Raw genomic sequence first — 18,451 nt, 5'->3', positions numbered from 1 at the left:
TTAACATTGTCCGATGTCTGTTTGGTCCCCAGTTAATCTGTTGCACATTGTGTACTGTGCTGTATTTTCACTTGTCTTCATTATGCTCTCTGATGGTACCTGTCTTTAAAGTGATGTGCAATGCTTCATTAGGAGGATAGTTATCTCTGCAGTAAAGAAACACCATTGAGGATGGTGAGAATTAACAGTGACAACAAATTATTTTGCATACAGTCGTTGATTAGAACTACATATAATCATGTATATTAAGAAAAGCTCCTATATTTACTGGAAACCTGGGGCCCTGATATGCTGAAGAAAACAGTTTGTACTATGTGTCATCTGACCATGATGGGTTAGGGGTCTGTGACCTAAATGTTTATACCTGAGTGAGACATGATGACTGTTTAAATGCTGAGATAACGGCACACATTTTCAGGCGGTCTCTCCTGGAAGGGATTTGTGTGGTTGCACTCATTTGTTCGCACATAATGGGAGAGAAACAATTGGCGTATATAGTCAAATTATTAATTAAAAATCAATTGAGGAATGTAATGTATAACATAACCAGGTGTCAGTTTACGGATAATCCAACCATTTAAATACCTGGCAAGTCAAAATGCTCACATTGATGCTACAATCATATTAAAATCCAATATTGCCATAAAATAGTCCTTCATTACAACACTTCCTATAAACCTTGATAGAATCATTATTGCAAAATATCTGATGGTTGACAAATTTAGACAAAATCTCACTGCATAAATCATCACACTCAATATATACTGTGTATGAAAAAGCACAAGCAAAAGCTACAGATTCCTAATCAGAAAAATGAATCTAATGACTAGAAGTGATTATCTTATCCTCGTGGCCTTTCACTGAGCCAGGGATTAATGTGCTGATGAAAAAATGTGACTCAAGCAATTTTTTAAATGTATGGCCACCCCTGTCTCCTTGAAATTATGTTTATATACAACTAATTTGCATTCATAATTACCTGGTAATTATGATGCAAATTAGTTGCAAATTAGTGCAGGACTGCGACTCCAGAATCGAGGGTTCACATCCAGCCTCCAGACTGTTGTTGGGTGTAGAAAACAATAGCAATCTGCTAAATGAGAGAAATATATTGGTTTAAAAATCTTCTGCTTCAAGTCCCTGCTGAGATTTTCTGTGTTAAAACAGACGATAATCTTTCCCTAACCAAGTGCTGCCAGTGCCTAAACATAACCATAAAAAAGACGAGTAATGCTGTAGTCCCTACGAGTGCGCTGCAAGACTGCCTGTTTCCGCAGAAAACAAAAGAAATACATTACTGACACATTCAGTATCAACACTTTTGCCACAATTTGCCAGGTGTGTCAATTTCCTCATTACATTAATAGAAAGTATAATTTGGTCTGCATTATGTTTCCCTCAAAACATGTTTGGTGTTGCTGAGGTGGTATATGAGCAGAATTTCTAGGACACAGGACTGGTATGACCTATCATGTAATAGGCAGGTATGAAAAAAAATGGCTGTTGCCTGATCTGTTTAAATAAAACATCTTCCGTCATGATGACTTATAGCTTTTTATGACCGCTTCATGCTCCTGTCATCTTCATAGTCCACATCACACTCTTGTCCTTGCCGCAACCGAGAGCAAGGTCAGCCTCTAAATGCCACATCTGACATCGTTACTCTGCATTGTCAAACAGGAGCTAAGTGTTTAGCACATTGATTTTCTTTGGGAAAGTGATCAATGCTCTGCCATGCAGTTATCATCTCAAGAATGTGTCATTTAAAAGCCAATATCCGTTGTAATTAGGTGTTTAGTGGAAAATTCTTTGTCATGTTCACGTCAAGCAGTCACACTGGGCCTAAATAGAGAGCACAGGGGATAAATCATAGCACACGTGCAATGGCTGCAAGCTTTCATTAATAGATCTTGGACATTCGGCACATCTTTATAATATTTAGTCCGGGAGACAAAACACACAGTACATGCTGGGGACCAGGCTGCTTTGGCTCAGCCAGGTGCATGGCAAAGCAGAGTCACTTTTCACAGCTATCTAACCACATTGGCACTAACAGCCTGGAGTTATGCTTGTGCAGCATATGCAGAGCTAGTCCATTTAAAATGCTGTTTGTGCAAGCAAGTGTTTACAATAAAATAAATAAATGAATGAATGAATATATGAGAGAGAACATTAACAGACACACGGTGAGATGTAGCCAACTTTCCTTAACGCTAAAAGGCAGCATTAAAACATGCAAACATTCCAGTGAGAGGGATTTGAACCTATTAACATTTATTGCATATGGGCCCCAGTAATTCAAAACCATGCAGCTCCCTGATTGCTCAGCTTCACTGAAAGTTGGCAGATTATTTTCACAGCAAAGTGCCTTTTCTCCACATACGCTACTTTGGAAATTTTTGCATGCAACCATAATTTGATGTTAAGTGCCTTCTGATGCATTATGCATATTCAATAATGCATTGTGTGTAATCCAGGCAGACCTCAACTGAACCTGGAGCGACATGTCGTTCCAGACCCCACACGCTGAAGCCCCGGTGTGGCGTGAGCACTGTTTGAGACCGCGACCGTGTTCTCTGCATCTCACCTTCTCCACTGTGTCATTCCGTGTCACACAATGTTCAAAATAGACCTCGACCAGAGAGAAGCTCTAATGTATCGTACTCAACAAACAGCATTTTCTAACTTTTATTTTTAGCTATTTTCAGAACATTTCCTGTCTTTCTTTTTTCTGAGAAGAGGTGAACTGAAACTTTTCAGGGCCCACAGCATTCAATTGTTTTCTACTTAGGAATGTCACTGTTCGAAGGCTGCTCCGCTGTGCCGTTCAAAAAGGCAGTTTTGTGATTTTGAATGGACAATTTAGTTTCTCATTTCACCATCCCGCTCTCATTTAGAGCGAGCAGTGACCTGTGTCATATGGACATCGGATAGAAGTCAGGCACCACCAACTGGACTGCAGGGTGCAGTAAAACACAAAGAGGTGTGGCTCCACCTGCTAGCATGGATCCTCTGGTTGTGTTGGTTTGTAATGACACACAGAGACACACAGCAGAAGAGAGGAATAAAGGAAGAAACAAGGAGTCATAAATAGAGGTTTGCTGACTCTATCTAATGTTCCTCTTTATATGACAGTGACAGCATACAGTAAATTCTGTACTATAGTGTTTCTGGCACAGCACTACACTATTCCTGGCTTCACCCTCCTGTCATGGAAATATATAAGCAGGATGTAAGAAAAAGGACACGAGCCATCTCTTCCCTTTACTGCAGCTTTTTATTTTGATACCACATTTAAAATGCAATGAAGTCCTCCTCCATCCAAAATATAACTGCCATGCGCATGAAAGAGTAGCCAACAAAGTTATCCTTCCACCTGAAAGACCACAGAAGTAGGTTACATCCTGCATACATTTACAATAATCACCCCCCTTTTTCCATTCGTCTCTCAGGTAACTTCTGAGAACTTTTAATGTGTTTTCTAAAGCAGTCTTTTTGTGTGTTTTTTTGTTGTTTTTTTTTACCTGACAGCCATTAGTTTTCATTGCCTTTCTGAACAACCATGTGGGTAATAAAAGCTTGAATTGACATTTAAGCTATAATGGTTGTCAGCAGCCCCTGTATTACCCCTCCCCTCACTGGGCTTGATCTTGGCAGTGGGTCTTCTCGCAGTGGGCTGAGTCCATGACACGGAGAGTTATATATGCCAGGGCATTACAGAACCCTTCTTAATCCAGTTTGTCACGCTGCTCCCTCTGGACTGGGGTAATTTCATGGTGCTGAACTGGTATTGATAGAGCCTTGGTAAATGAGGCACGCAGCAATCGTTAACTTTAATAACCATAAAGATGTGAGCATTGGAGTCATACAGGCACACAAGAGGAAACCCATACAGGTGATTAAGAATTGACCAGGGCCGTGGCCGGCAGCACCTCGCATCTCTTATTTGTACTAATGGAATTACCTGTTAAAAATGTCAAGACTATTACCACCGATGGTGTAATTGCTGCACCACACTTTTCCCATTCAGTAAACTGCAGGCAATTTCCATGTCTCAGTGCATGAAGAAGCCTGTCAAAATCAAGGTGCATACTAAGATTTTTCTTTTCCTGGCTTTCTCCTCATTTATCAGACCTATTCATAGCCGGGTTCTTGTACACTGGAGCCACTGTAGTAGAACAGTATTCAGTATTCTGTGAGACTTTAGCTAGATTCAGAAATAAGCCATACCAGCAGAGGGGAAAAAAACAACATTGATTCTTGTGACTCCAGTATAGCTGGGTCAGTGGTTCCTGTCAGTCAGCTTGAGCTCCGTCTTTCTCTCCCTCCCCCTCCCCCACGCCTCCTCCCTCCCTGCTTCCTTCAGGTTTGTGGTAGCTCCAGGCACTACTATAGCTGCTGTGTCCACTTGTTTGTCTGCTCCCGTTACTGTGGGTGATGCTGCCTCAGGAGGAAAGTGAAATCCAGGCCACAAAAGGGTCAATGAGAAACCAGCCTGAAGCCTTCACACTGGCTGAGGTCAGACAGACCATACTGATCACTGCAACAGGATGCTGATGGGCACTTGATAAACGATGAATCCACTCCAGCTCCTGATGCATCAGTGGCGCACGGGTCAAAAGGATTTTAGATTGGATAAACCATGGTTAACAATGCCTGAGATTAATTTGTTTGTTATTCTTGGACACAGTCTGCACTGTGAAATGTCCCAAAGCAAGCAAATCCTCCCACTTCTTCTTTAGATGCGTTTAGTGGTGAATGGTGCAAGCTCCTCTGGTAGCCCTCTCCTTGAGGCTACCTTTTTATTATTCATTAGCGAGAGTTGGCTCTCTGGGAAAGGGCTTCAGAGTGAGAAGAAGTGGCTGGGGCTGAAGCCTTAGTGGGCGATTTATTCTCAAAGGCCAGGAGAACCTCAGCGCTACAGAGAAGTACTCCATGTCCAAACCACAAGAGGAATGGTGTCTTTTCATGCTTTTACCAACAAAAGACTCTTTCTAATGTGCAATACACACATTCAGTGTTCATGTTAACACCTCACCTCACCTGACAGTTAACACCAGCATAGCTCTAATGCAGCACATACACAGAAATATGTACTACGCATGCAATCACCTCTCTCTCTCTCTCTCTCTCTCTCTCTCTCTCTCTCTCTCTCTCTCTCTCTCTCTCTCTCTCTCTCTCTCTGGCAACTTCACACACCTCCTTCATACTCCATGAGGTGCGATTCAGGGAGCATTAGCAGTGATATACTCCATCATGGAAATATAGTAGTGAGGTCTAATTCTACTCCTCCCAGGGATTTCTCTTCACACACTATTCATTTTAACTGGTCCTGTTACAGAAGTAGAGGGATTTGAGCCGTAAATGAGGGCTGTGTAATTTCAGATAAAATATAGAAACCGTATCAGTTGCCAAGAGGAAGGACATGAAAAGTTGTTCTCTGGCACTGCCTCCAAGGCCTCCATTTGGAATCCACTCGACAGCACTTTGTAGCGTGTTTAAACATTATCCTAAGTAATCAGGAGGAGTGTTCATGAAGTTCCAACTTGATGTTTAAGTAATGAAACGCTAAAGTCTGATGAGAATCATTAAACATATATGCAGTGGGACAGCTGGCCCAGAGCCACTTTGATGCCTTTGCTCCTTGAAAAAGATCATTAATATCACCCGCACCCCCCCCCCCAAACATGAAAAGCATAAAAGTAGTCAGGGCAAACAGAATAGAGCTTTTTTAATTTTTGACATATCTGACAACTTTTCAATCAGATTCATTTGATTGTGTTTAAAACTGTGCATCACAAGTCATAAAATGGGTCCATTATGCATGGTTCCACTGAAAGAAAAGCTGACAGAAGAAATAAAAGTCAGTAAACAATCTGCTGCTGAATAAAACTTTGCGGTGGTTTGCGTTGACTTCTCTGGCGCACAGTACAAAGTAACTTTGTTCACTTGTAAAAAGGCATTTGGCTGCTGAGAGTCTCAGTTTGCCTTCCAAATGTGCATCATTTTCAGCAATAATTTGAAATGCATCCCTCTCTGCTTCTTGAATAAGAATCAAGTGTCACATTTACATTTCTTAGCTCTACACATGTCTACATTTATTTACTGACAATGGAAACCATAATTCCTGTTGCCACCTGAGATGTAAATTGACAATTAGAAGTACTAAGGCAGTGGATAGCTCTTACTTACACAGACACACTCGGGAGCAACAACAAGCCCACAGAAAAGGAGAAATTGTGAAGGAAGCTGGACTATGTTGATGCAGCAGCTGCGTGTCTGAGAAAACAAAACGCACTCCAGTGTGCAAACGGAAATGGCTCATTTTCACTGAGTGTGCACTGATTAAGTTGTTATGACGAGTCCTTGAGAGGCTTAAGTTTTCCCGGCTGCTGTGTTGCTACCCTCGGCCATATGTCATTACTTAATAACTGTAGCAGTGCGAGGAGCAGTGTGAGAGAGAGAGGAGGTGACAGAAATGCTTGCTGATGGTGAGCCGGTGATTACTGCTCTTGGCCGCTCTGTAAAGAATATCATTGTTGATGCCGAAGCTGAGCCAAGGTGCAGTGGGGAAATTTTGTTTCATTTTGCTTTGTTTTCGTGTGGTGACATGTCTCCAGCACCTGCTCTGTGTCAAAAAATGCGAGATGCAGCGAGATCAGAAGGATATCAGTTGCCAGGAGAGAACGTTCTTTGTCACTCAAGAGATGAAAAGAAGCTGTCACTTCCGTTCCTGCGAGGCTGGAGTCTTTGCTTGAGTAAACTGTCATGGGTTTGTTCCTGTGACCTTGACTTTATGCACAGAAATGATGCAGCCCATCATCACTCTTGGTGACCCGTCTATCTATGGCTGCAAAATGCAAGCCTCCAAAATCTCTTGTAGGTTAAACTGAGCTAATAAATCACTTTCAGGTCGGACTAACTCTAAAAGTCACACTGTACAAACAAACTTAAAGACAGTAGATCTGCAAACTTGAGGCTACAAACAACCCATAACGCAACTTTTTTTAAATGTCATTTCCACAAAATACATAATCTTATGTTACAACCAATGTGGTTCATTTACTATGTAAGTGTAAAAGGTTCTGCATGCATTGCAGTTTTCAAAGTGCCCCCACTCTACAAATCTCAAACCCTACTCTGTGGAAAACACTCTAACATGAAGTACGGCTTTTTGTCTTGATCTCTCATTCCTTCTCCCCCTATCTGTCTCCACATTTTACAACCGTATACCTCATTAACAGCTCCTAATTGGCCGTTGGGCTATAAGCTGAAAACAATGAAGCATCGATTTCCTTAAACATAATCACCTCGTCCAGTCATTTAATGGCTGCTGTCACTGTGGGCCGCCAAGAGAAAAATGACCAGTCAGTGCTCCCATCGATGTCCTTCACCTCCACTCACCAAAGGCTAGAGTGCACACATACCCACTCCATCTTAGCAGGTTGGTTTAACCCCTTTAGCCGCCTGACAAGCTCCAAGCACTACGTCCATCACAGCCTGTCTCAAGCTGATGTCATCCCACAATGCGCTTTAATGCACACACAGTTACTGTTACCACTGCGTTTCAGGGAGAGTATATGCAGTGGAATACGACAAAATTTTCTGTGCATAAATACACAAACACACTGATATGGACGCAGCCACGCACACCAGCTCAGACACAGATAATGGATGGTCATTTAGCCCACCAACTACCTGAATGGGATTATGTCGAGTCCAAGTGGCCATTTGTCGTCTAAGTGGCTCTCGTGACTGGCCCAGTAGAGTCATCGTGAAGCCATTTACACTGCTCTCTCCTCCCATACCAGATGGTTCATAGTGATCACGCCTAATGTCCACCTGGCTGATGGCTGGACCTCGCCCCGTGGCTGGCACACACACCAGCATGTATTTAGGTACGTGTGTGTGTGTGTGTGTGTGTGTGTGTGTGTGTGTGTGTGTGTGTGTGTGTGTGTGTGTGTGTGTGTGTGTGTGTGTGTGTGTGTGTGTGTGTGTTGGCATAATCCTGAATCCTGGTGGCAATAATTAGAATAATCGTCAGAGTAATCAAAATGATATGTTTAAATATTCAGTCAGATGTCTAAAAGTAAAGCAAATTCAGGCTTAAACCTCATAAACCATGTATTCCTCACATTAGTGATGATCATTCATCTTTTTGAACACCAAATCACTGACTGTGTCTTTAGGCCAGGGATCAGTTTTCATTTCTTTCAGTACAGGTAGAAAATCAACTGGCAGTAACACAGAGTTGCTTGATCTACCGTAGGTTGTAATTATTCTATTATTCCAGTTACAATTTCAGAAGAAACCTTGATTTGCAATGTAGACTTAACTAGATTTAATATTTTTTTTGTTCTGTTTGGGTTCAGTTCATGTCTCCTGCTGAAATGCTGTCAAGGTGAATCCTGTCCCACGTTAAAGTCATATCATGCAGCCTTTCCTTTGTGGTGGGCCTCTTACTAAACTACAAGTCTACAGCGATCAACCCATCAATTCATGATTCATTTATTGCTCAGTGGTGTCTTCAAAAGGTTTAGACTTCTCCGCTCAGCAGAGGACATTTGAATCAGCTGACTGTGTGTCTCAGTTTCATTCATGTTCTTGGTTCGTTCACATTCATGCACATGCATCACTGGCTCATTGGTGCTTCTTCTGTTTGGCTGCCAGCTGACAAATAACATCAGCTGATTTCCTCATGCACACTCTTTGCTGCCACAGTTTCCCTCCAACATCCCAGCCTCCTTTATGTCACTGAAGCTTTGGTATTATTGATTTGAATGTATGTACCTGTACCTGATCTCAGCTTATAAGCATTTGCAATGAATGGTCAATTTGCAATTTGTCACCTTCAGTATCTTTGTCTAAAATGGGGAAACACACAATTTTGAATATTTGATACACAAGTCCTGGACCAGCCGCTCGAATGAAACAGCACAAGCATGGCTAGAAAGAGGAAGAACTCTGAAATGTCTTTTGTGATGTATTTCTGATGTCACAAATCATAAAAAAATGTAAAAAAAAAAGAAAAGAAATTGAAGCTGGATTGGATTGATAATTTTATTTTTATTTTCCCAGTGCCCAAATGTGTTACCAATACATGGAAAAACATGGCTGTTGGTCACATCATTCAAGGTAACCCAGGTGTGCTTAGAGCACAGAGTTTGTTTTTTACAAGATCAGGTTCATGCAAACCGACAAATGTTTTGACAAATTTTTAATGAGAAAAATGATTTTGATGAAATGTCTCTGCTTTAGGTTTAGATTTGCTTATTATTCACAAATTAATCATTCAAGGACCATCAGACTCTGCTGATAATTGTTACATTTGTGACAAATGGTGTAATTTTGGCTTTTTTTTTTTTCTTTTTTTTTTTTTTGTAAGGACAACATGCCTTTCAAAGCCAGCTGCTGGGTTCTGAGGGTCCCACTGAGGAAATGAGTCCAAAAGTCACAGATCACACAGATCACAGTCACATCACATTCAAACAAGAATATCATGAATATGACAGAGGCTGCTTTTGTTGTCCCTTGTCATGTGTTTCCTGGCTGCACCTCTGTAGTGCAAACCTGCAAATAAGGCACTGAAGCTAGCCAGGGGGATTCAAACCAATTCAGTATTCTGTGATGCAATGTAAAGTCCTCACTTATTCAGAGATCTGCTGTGACTTGAAAGCAAGTCTGCAGGTCAGGAAGCTGTCAGTAAAATATTCAACAAGCCAACACATTGTAGGGTTTGGGGTTTTAGCACACTCAAGGGATTTTTCTCCTCACTTTTATAGTCTGTGTTCTGCCTCCTCCTACCCAGAAATATCTAACAACAAGCACTGAGAGAGTGACATTAATACTGCACGACAGCACAGTCCAGCAGGACTGCAAATGTTTGCCTTTTAATCCAGGACTCAGCGGCCTTTGGTCTGGCCACAGCAGACATTGATGGGAATGGGAGAAGAAAACTGTTGCCAAACTTGTCGAGGCTTCTGGGAGCTCAGTTCCGTAATTCATGACCCGTGCCATTTCAAACATTTGCACAGCTATCCCAGCTAGAGAAACATATACCGGCTGTTGTCATGGCAGTGCAAGCAAATGCATCGTCTCACCGTAGCATGAAGTTTTCTTTAAAACTTGTTACGGGGGAGTAAAATAAGGCTAGAACAAGATGGAATGTGGCTTTGGTTGTCTCGCCGTCTTGTCTCGCACTCGGCCCATTCTGTGGATTGGAGAGGATAGGTTCAACCCTCTCCTCTCCTCTCCTCTCCTCTCCTCTCCTCTCCTCTCCTCTCCTCTCCTCTCCTCTCCTCTCCTCTGTCCAGGGATGAGCTCCAGTTTAATTGTTGGACGCTGGTGTCTGTTGCGGTGGCTGTCAAGGGAAGATAAAGAGTTTTTCCTGGGGCGTAAGGAAAGGGGCGAGCTGTGATGGAGGGCCTCTCTCCTGCAGCTCCGTTGGCTGCATTAGCCCCACGCTTTATAATTGTGTGAAGGGGGCACTTCCAGTGGCTCCCTCATTACTCATTGGCATGGCCAGTCCCTGGCAGCCAGACACACCTTGTCCTCTAGCTCTCTCTCTCTGCCTGTCTCACTCATTTCAGGATGTCCCTCAGCTCTATCACCACCTCTCATTCCCCTGGGCAATCCTCCCTATTGTTATTTTGACCCAGTACCGCCATCGGCACCTATTGCCTTCTCTTTTCATAGAATTTGTTTGACACCCTCCTTTGTCAGACTGGGACCTATTGTACAGCATCTGCTCTGGCTGATGTCACCTATGCATTGGATTTAATGCTTCAGCGTTGTACAGACTGTATTGGCTCAGTCATCGCACTCAAAGCTGTCAGGTTCATCTCTTTTAATCATATCCACAACATAGGGAAGATCAAGGATGCAAAGGCAGGCACATTAAGACATAACAAGTGCATGATGTGATCTTCATCATGGGTTGATTGGTATGGAGTGAGGACAGCCATCTGAGTGAGAGGCAATTAGATGATATAATTGAGATGCCTAGAGGGCCAATTTGTTACACATACTTACAGTGCAAGTGCCCAATGATTGTACTGCAGCGCGCCTGACATAGTATCATGTGAGGTCATTTCATTCACATTGTTGTTGCTTATTTGGATTTTTGATGTTGATAAAAAAAAACGTTACAGCACCTTTCTATGTGATCGCTGCTGTTCATTGCCTATTTCTATTTAATTTCGTTTCCTATTAATCTCTCCCATGTACTGACCCTGTACCACTGTGTCTGTGTCTGTATCTGTCTGCAGAGGGAGGTACGTGTGAGGTGATTGCTGCCCACCGATGCTGTAACAAGAATCGTATTGAGGAACGTTCTCAGACAGTCAAGTGCTCCTGTTTACCAGGGAAAGTGGCCGGGACGACACGCAACAAACCCTCCTGTGTGGATGGTGAGGAAGTGTTTTAACACTGTGCATTAATTAATGAAGGCACTTGTGAGGGAAAAAGCCCTTGTCTATTTGATACCTGTTGTAGCCTACGTGGCCCGGTATCCCCAGAGATTATGTGTGAATTTCATCCAACATCAACATAACAAAATTCATTGCCAGCACAAGGTGCAGTGTGCCCAATGTAGAGATATGGAGAGCAATAGTACTGAGGTCTGGTTGGTTGATGGGAGGCATGTTTCATGCTAGAGTTTGCCTCTTGTCACAGACCTGCACCATGAATGTTTTAATTACCTGTAAACATGATCTTTTCCAAAGTGTTTTTGTTGCCAGTACGTAAACAATGTTTATTTGCTCTAATTGCAATCTTGTCTAACAGTGACCCTAAGACACTGATGTTTGATTTAAAAAGAAAATTGTAGTTTAAGTTTGCAGAATCATGCTTTTCTGCCAATAAGACTGTTTTTTCAGGAGTTTGTAAAAATCAGTGCAGAAGCTTCTTTACACTTTTGTGTAATTCCAGTATAAAAATTGTGTTCACATCAATCAACAACACATGGAAGTGACACTGTCATTAAACAAAATGAGGACAGAAAATTTTGTCAACATAATATCACAATGAAAGATCATTTAAATAATTATTATGAAATTTGTATTAAATTTGATTAAATGCGAGTGAAATTCAAGAGAGCTGTCATTTACACAAGATTAAGGAAAGAAACCTGAGGAGACGTTTGGCATGTTAGCAAACTGGAGGTCTCTGCATATTTCTGTTGAATTCATTCACTTTATACTGTAACACTACTTTGACCATATGTGCATCATTTAATTATTACGTAAGAGATTTCTCAGTGACTCATCCAGCCTGACTGCAGCTCTATACATGACATGTGCAGAATAGACTAACATTACATTTCAGAGACAGAAGACAGTTGGCAGTGGTGGAAGACAGATTCGGAGGGTTTACTCAAGTAAAAGTAGCAATACCACAGAGTAAATTACTCTGTTAAAATCCTCCATTCAAACTCATACCTTAATAAAAGTAGAAAAGTATACTCATCACAAGGTAGTCATTATGCAGAACGCTAATTTCAGAATAATATATAATATTACTGGATTATAATGATACATTAATGTGGTCACCACTTTAATGTTGCAACTGGTGAAGGTGAGGCTAATTTTAATTACAAAGCAATTAGTCATTACAGCTGCCATAAGTGTCATGGAGTAGAAGTAGAAAGTAGCAGAAAATGGTCTAAGTACTTCAAAATTGGACTTAAGTGCATACTTGAGTAAATGTACTAAATTGTATTGTATCGCTGTTCTGGGTTCTGGGGTCAGATTATCATCAGGCTTGAATAAAGTATTTTAAAAATGCTTATTTTTCATCACATGCTTCAACCTGGAGCAATTTCTGGACTTTTTTTTTTTTTTTTTTTTTTGCACCTGTCACATTTTCACTCAGTGTGAGCTCATTTTCACTCTAATATATACTGTCGGTCCTGCACCTCTATGGAAACAGACAATCAGGGCTAGAAGTATGGAGAACTCAAAAATGTCTTTAGTGCAGTGAAGCACAGTAAAAATACCATAAACCATAAAAAGAACATTTTATTTCATTGATAATTTATTTAACAAAAAATTACAATACGCTATTTTACCCACAAGCAGTGTGATATGGCATATATACATTTTTCCAGTCTGTGCAAATGATCTCTCTTTTCTTCTCCGCCTGCGATTCACTCAACTTTTTGCTCAATTGTTGTCATGTGGCTGTAGATGTCAGTGTAGTTACTCCAGGCTTCCCAGTAGCACTGACAAGTACAGAATTGAATGTTTTTTACAAGATGTGCAAATGCAAGCAGTTTCACTTTGGCAACATTTTAAATGAGACATGTTGAACAGTGTTTAAATGAAATACTACTATTTTACAGTTTGATTCATTTTCCTGAGGGAAGAATTTGCAGCACATGATTCATTCAAGGAGCGTCGGAAAGTTGAAAATCCAATGATAATTAGTGTTTCTAGTTACACTAAATGGTGTCATTTTGTTTTTGCTTTTTAAGAAAACATGCCTTTCAAACCCACCAATGGGTTGTGGCATTCAGAGGGTTAATAAACACCTCAGATAATGACCTACATCATATTCCATTATACTGTCTGTCTGTGTGTTTTTTCTTCTAATAGAAATACATTGAACCATTAACAACCCAGTGGTGCTGTGTTGCTGGGCATCATGGGAGATAGAGGATGAACCACTTGGGCTGTTGAACACCTGAGTAGGGAGCACGTTGCAGATCACATCGCCTAAGGCAGCTCAGGCTGATGGAAATGAATAATAAACACAAGTCAGGGAAGCTCCAGGCTAGTGCACCTGAATTACCTCAACTGAGAAAAACAATCAGGCAGAGGCAGCCCCATGGAAAGAAAAAAAAAAAAAAAAAGCCGACAGGAAGTCACAAGTCTACTGGGACAGAACTGCGATGCCCCCTTCACTCCGCAGAGCTCATTTATTGCTCCTCAGTGTCGATCTTTTCACCTCTACCTTCAACAGAGATCAAAGTCCTCTCTGTCTCTGCCCTCTTGGAAGAAAAAGTGAAACCAAAATATCTTCATTATGAGACATGTTACATGAAGGGCCAGACAGGCTCACACAGCAGGTTTCACGGGGTTGGTTAGCCACAGCTGAATTTCAAGAAGACCCTACAACATGAATTAGCTATGAGCCAACAATGACACAAAAGAACCTTCTCTTGGTTTGATGGAGAAATTACCCAAAACTCTGAATTTTTAGTCCTTGAGACATTTTTGTTCAAGAACTGTATGTTTGCCCTGCGGTCGGAGGCATCTCCTGAATGAAACATTGACAGAACTGACCTTGAGATGTAGCTTTTTGAACAGTGTGTGTTGTCCTTGTACAGAGAGACGCACAACCAGACACTGTCTCCTCCACAGCACCAGGCAGACAAGAGATTTGGAATCCTTTTATACTCATTCAGATTGTGTCTTTTTCACCAAACATGGCCTAGACAGACGTGATACAAACCCTGAAAACTCAGACATTTACTTGCTTGCAGTAGAAGTTGGACAAAGATATAAAAATTAACAAGTAAAAAACTGACTTGTGCACTCTGGAGAATAGAGGTGGAGAGGTACATGTTGTAAACACTTCATGCCTCTGTGCTTCAGGCTCCCACAGTGAGATAGTCCTTGCTGTTAGTGTATTGATTAACACACACATATAGAGAGAGTGGTGGTAAAAATGGAAATGACAAGTCACTGAGCAGCAAGCTACAGTATTAAGCACCACTGCACTACACTTAAAGAGTGAAGGTGGCCTCACCTCTTAATAATTTATTTCCTTTATTTGAGGCATTTGCCTCCTCTCTTGGATAATTTTCACCGGCTTGTGAGCTGTCTGTTATTTATTTAACACTTAAACCACCACGGGTTAAAGGCTGAAGGGCAGACAAAATAATAATATGATTATTCATAAGAGCTCATTTGTAGTCGGAAGTGTCATGTATTGCAAACACACCATTTAATTAAAGGTCTTTTTTTTTGTAAGTGTGGAAATAAAGGGACACGGCAGTGGGGCTTTTGACTATCTCGGGAAGCTATACCTGATAGTTGCAAGTGTTTGTCAGCTGGGCCCTGCAGGCTGCCGTTGCACTACGTGAGGGATTATAGACTCGTGGAGTCAGTGGCCTGTCCCCGCAGCAGCGCACCGGCCTGGCCCAGATGGAGCTTTCTCCCCAGGTCCCGGCGTTATTAATGTTCCGTCCAGATGAGGAACGATGCTGCAGCCCAGCTCATCCCACCACCCCCTGGGGGACACCTGCCGCCAATGTACCATACGCAGGTTATGTTCTCACAAAAAAACACAAAAACAAAATATATAAGGAATAGCCAGTGCTCTGATAGAACAAATCAAAAATATATCATCAGAGGTCGTTTGGTTTGGACACACACACACAGAGCCTAGAGGAATGAACGCTCCTTTATCTTTGGCCAAATTTGCAGAAACAGGCAGTCTCCCTGATGTGCTGTATTATCAGTCATTAGCTTCAAACCGCAGCATCAAAGCACACAGTGAAGATCAGTCCCATTGTCGAGTGTTTACTACCTCGTGAATACGGCCCACATTGGGTTATTTGAGTTGCTATTGGTAACTGTTTGGGTTGTCGTTAATATACGGCTGTGACGACAGCTTGCGTTGGGAGGTGTCATGCTCTGTGGGGGTCTGCTGTCAGATTATACCCATAGTGGGAATTGATTATTAGCTTTGACAAGGAGAACTATGTCCCAGTTATGTCAGGGGCAACGAGGCTCTTAGTGAAGAACATCCCTTTTAACAAGTCAAGCACTCATACAGTATCTCTCCAGCCTCGCCGGGCCCATCACATGCACTCAGATTAGCCGCTCATCACTGCACCACTGCCTTTATCCCAGTGTATGAGACATGTAAGCCCTCAGCCACAGTATGGACACACACACACACATACATACACACACACACACACGCACATACTTATGAACTCATTTACTCAACGCATGCATGCAGATACCCTAATATACACACATGCTTACACTTTGTGTTGTCATGTAGTTGCTGTAGCAGTAAACTCTTTCAGCACGAGACACACGCAGATGCCCGCTCGCTGCTGATCACTGATGGGGAATGAACCCTTCTGTTTGGCTGCAGGCGCGTATAGCTGAGCATGACAGGTTGTCATGGTACATTTGAGATACATCCGGGGGGGAGGCACACCGACACTACTTGAAGGGAGGGACAAGGAGTGTTGCAGTTCTTCCACGTGTGTAACTGGTCAAACAGATGCAAGCGGAGTATCACTGGCATGCTCGAGTAGGACGCAGTTTGACACGGGCTTTAAAGCGTAATAGCCTTGTAACAAGGGGGGCCACCATTGTCATCAGCAGGAATATCAAACAAAGAACTTCCTTAATAGTAAATCTTTTCGTTTTTCATTTTATCAGAGTTTATTCAGCACTTGCTTGCATGGATGGTGAAGTCCACACTGCCGATACCCAAGAACAACCAAGCAAACTCCTCGTCCTCCTACTATAAAACCTGTGGCCCTCACTGTCCTCTCAAAGGGCTCATACTGTTGAATAGCCATCTGCTACCATATGTGGTTGGCAAGACACGAACCTGCTGCAGATATGGCCTGAGGGTATGGGCAAAGGGAGCAGATTATACTGTACAACAGAAAAAAAAAATACTCCTTCTCTTACTGACAAACACACGCCAAGGCAGACATAAGGAGACACTAACAAACTGAAATCCTCCTGGGTCAAACAAGATGTTTGTGTCTTTGGAGAAGTTGAAGATAATGATTGTAAAACAAGTTTTCTCCTCCATCTTTGTCACACATCCCAGCGAGCTCTCACAGTCTTGAGGATGTGATTAAACTCTGCACCTTTAACCTTGCCAGGAGAGGATCTGACCCTAAGCTGGAGCAGAACGGTCTTCTCAGTTTTGTTTTTCTCTCTCCCTCTTTCTCTCTTTTTTTAAGTTAACATCATATTTCCTTTCTGCTGTCAGTGCTGGAGTAACAACTCTGTGGTTGTGCTAAGAGAAAGGAATAGAAACTTGAGGCAGATCTCTGTCAGCTGTGTGGGAGATTTTCAGAAATTGTCTCTGCACCCACATAAAGGAAAGGAAACAACTACGCAACAAAAGGAGTCATTGTTTTGCCATTAATAGGCACACACATTCACACCAACTCGCACGCACACACACGCACACACACATCAGCTATATATAATTTTTATTCCACGTGTCAGTATTTTGCATTAGAGAATAGGTGTTGCAGTTGTATGCATAACTGCTCATTCCAGTTTTACCTGAATGAATATGGGATCATGCAATGAAGGAAGTCCTTTCTGTGGCATTTATAAGAATTCATTTGAATTCAAAATCCATGCTTTAATTAAATCAAATGAACACAGGTATTCTTCTTCAGGTCTTGCGGGTGCCAGGGAGCCCATTACAAATTCCAAAATTCAGAAAGCGTGTGATTAGAAAGCCAAGCGATATTTTCTGAATAGCTAATCAAACCCAAGTTTTCTCTTCTGATAGGGGCAAAGATTAATGCAGAATAATGACTCACTGAGGCTGACCTTGGGTTCATGGGTCCAAGTCTCAGTCCCGCTGTAATTATACACTTGCTTCATTTGCTTCATGCTCCTGTGACCCTTTCAATACTTCACTGCTGTTTCGCAATGCTTGCACTTATACCTCTGTCTCATTAGGATGGAAATGTGTTTTTTTTTCTTTCAATCAAGTAGTTGACTCTTTTGCTTATGTGCATGATTATCTGAATGAATGACTGATTGATTGCCCGTTTTGTTTGGTTAATAACTGAGTAATCACTGCACTTGCAGAGCACTGAGGTAAAGTGATCAGGTAATGGGGAAGAGAAAAAGGAGAGTCTGGTGGTGATAGATGACCTGAATGAGTGTGTGTGAAAGAAGGGAAGTGAAGCTGGTTGTTTAGCATTATCAGCAAGCATCGACCCTCCACCCCAAACTGTAAATTTAACCCAACAAAATGGCACCAGGATTTAATGGCTAATTGCTTTCTGCTCCAGATCCTGACTGAAGGCAACCAATCTAAGTGATTCACCAAAAAACAGACACTAGAGCTGACATCACTGGAAAGCCATTGTTTTGCTATGATTAATTTAAGTCCAGCGAGTGCTGTGCAGGCCACTTCAAGTAAAAAAAAAAACAAAACGATTCATTGAGCCCACAGACACGTATTCAGATTTTGACACAGACTGAAATCAATTCTCTTCCTCATCCGTCAAGGTGTTCAAACATTCTGCTACCTGGCAGGGACGTGTCAGCGGGTTCAATCCATCACCCAGCCCGCTCACCAATGATCTGACAGATGCACTTGTAAGAGGTCCACCGCTTCATGTTTTTCAATCAATTCAACCAATCTCGGTTGTTTGTCCATCAAAGCTAAAGACTCTAGCCCGCTACATGGCCAACATCTACAATCCAACACTCTTTCAGTC

The 18,451-nt window shown here is 41.9% G+C and overlaps 1 protein-coding gene across 3 annotated transcripts in view; it reads left to right on the top strand.

Moving 5' to 3' along the window:
- The window catches only part of LOC139329398 (chemokine-like protein TAFA-1), a 108,617-nt gene that overhangs the window by 77,690 nt on the left and 12,476 nt on the right, over window positions 1–18,451 (top strand). For all 3 annotated transcript variants that reach the window (XR_011602062.1, XR_011602063.1, XM_070959703.1), the window contains exon 3: window positions 11,268–11,408. Coding sequence is in view for 1 of the 3 variants with exons in the window: in XM_070959703.1 (XP_070815804.1) it covers window positions 11,268–11,408 (141 nt within the window). In the remaining 2 variants the exon portion in view is untranslated. The remainder of the gene's footprint in view (window positions 1–11,267; window positions 11,409–18,451) is intronic.

This window comes from Chaetodon trifascialis, chromosome 3 (assembly GCF_039877785.1).
Source record: "Chaetodon trifascialis isolate fChaTrf1 chromosome 3, fChaTrf1.hap1, whole genome shotgun sequence".
Taxonomy (NCBI): domain Eukaryota; kingdom Metazoa; phylum Chordata; class Actinopteri; order Chaetodontiformes; family Chaetodontidae; genus Chaetodon; species Chaetodon trifascialis.
Note: the sequence above shows the minus strand (reverse complement) of the source record. Positions and strands in the feature narration are given on the sequence as shown.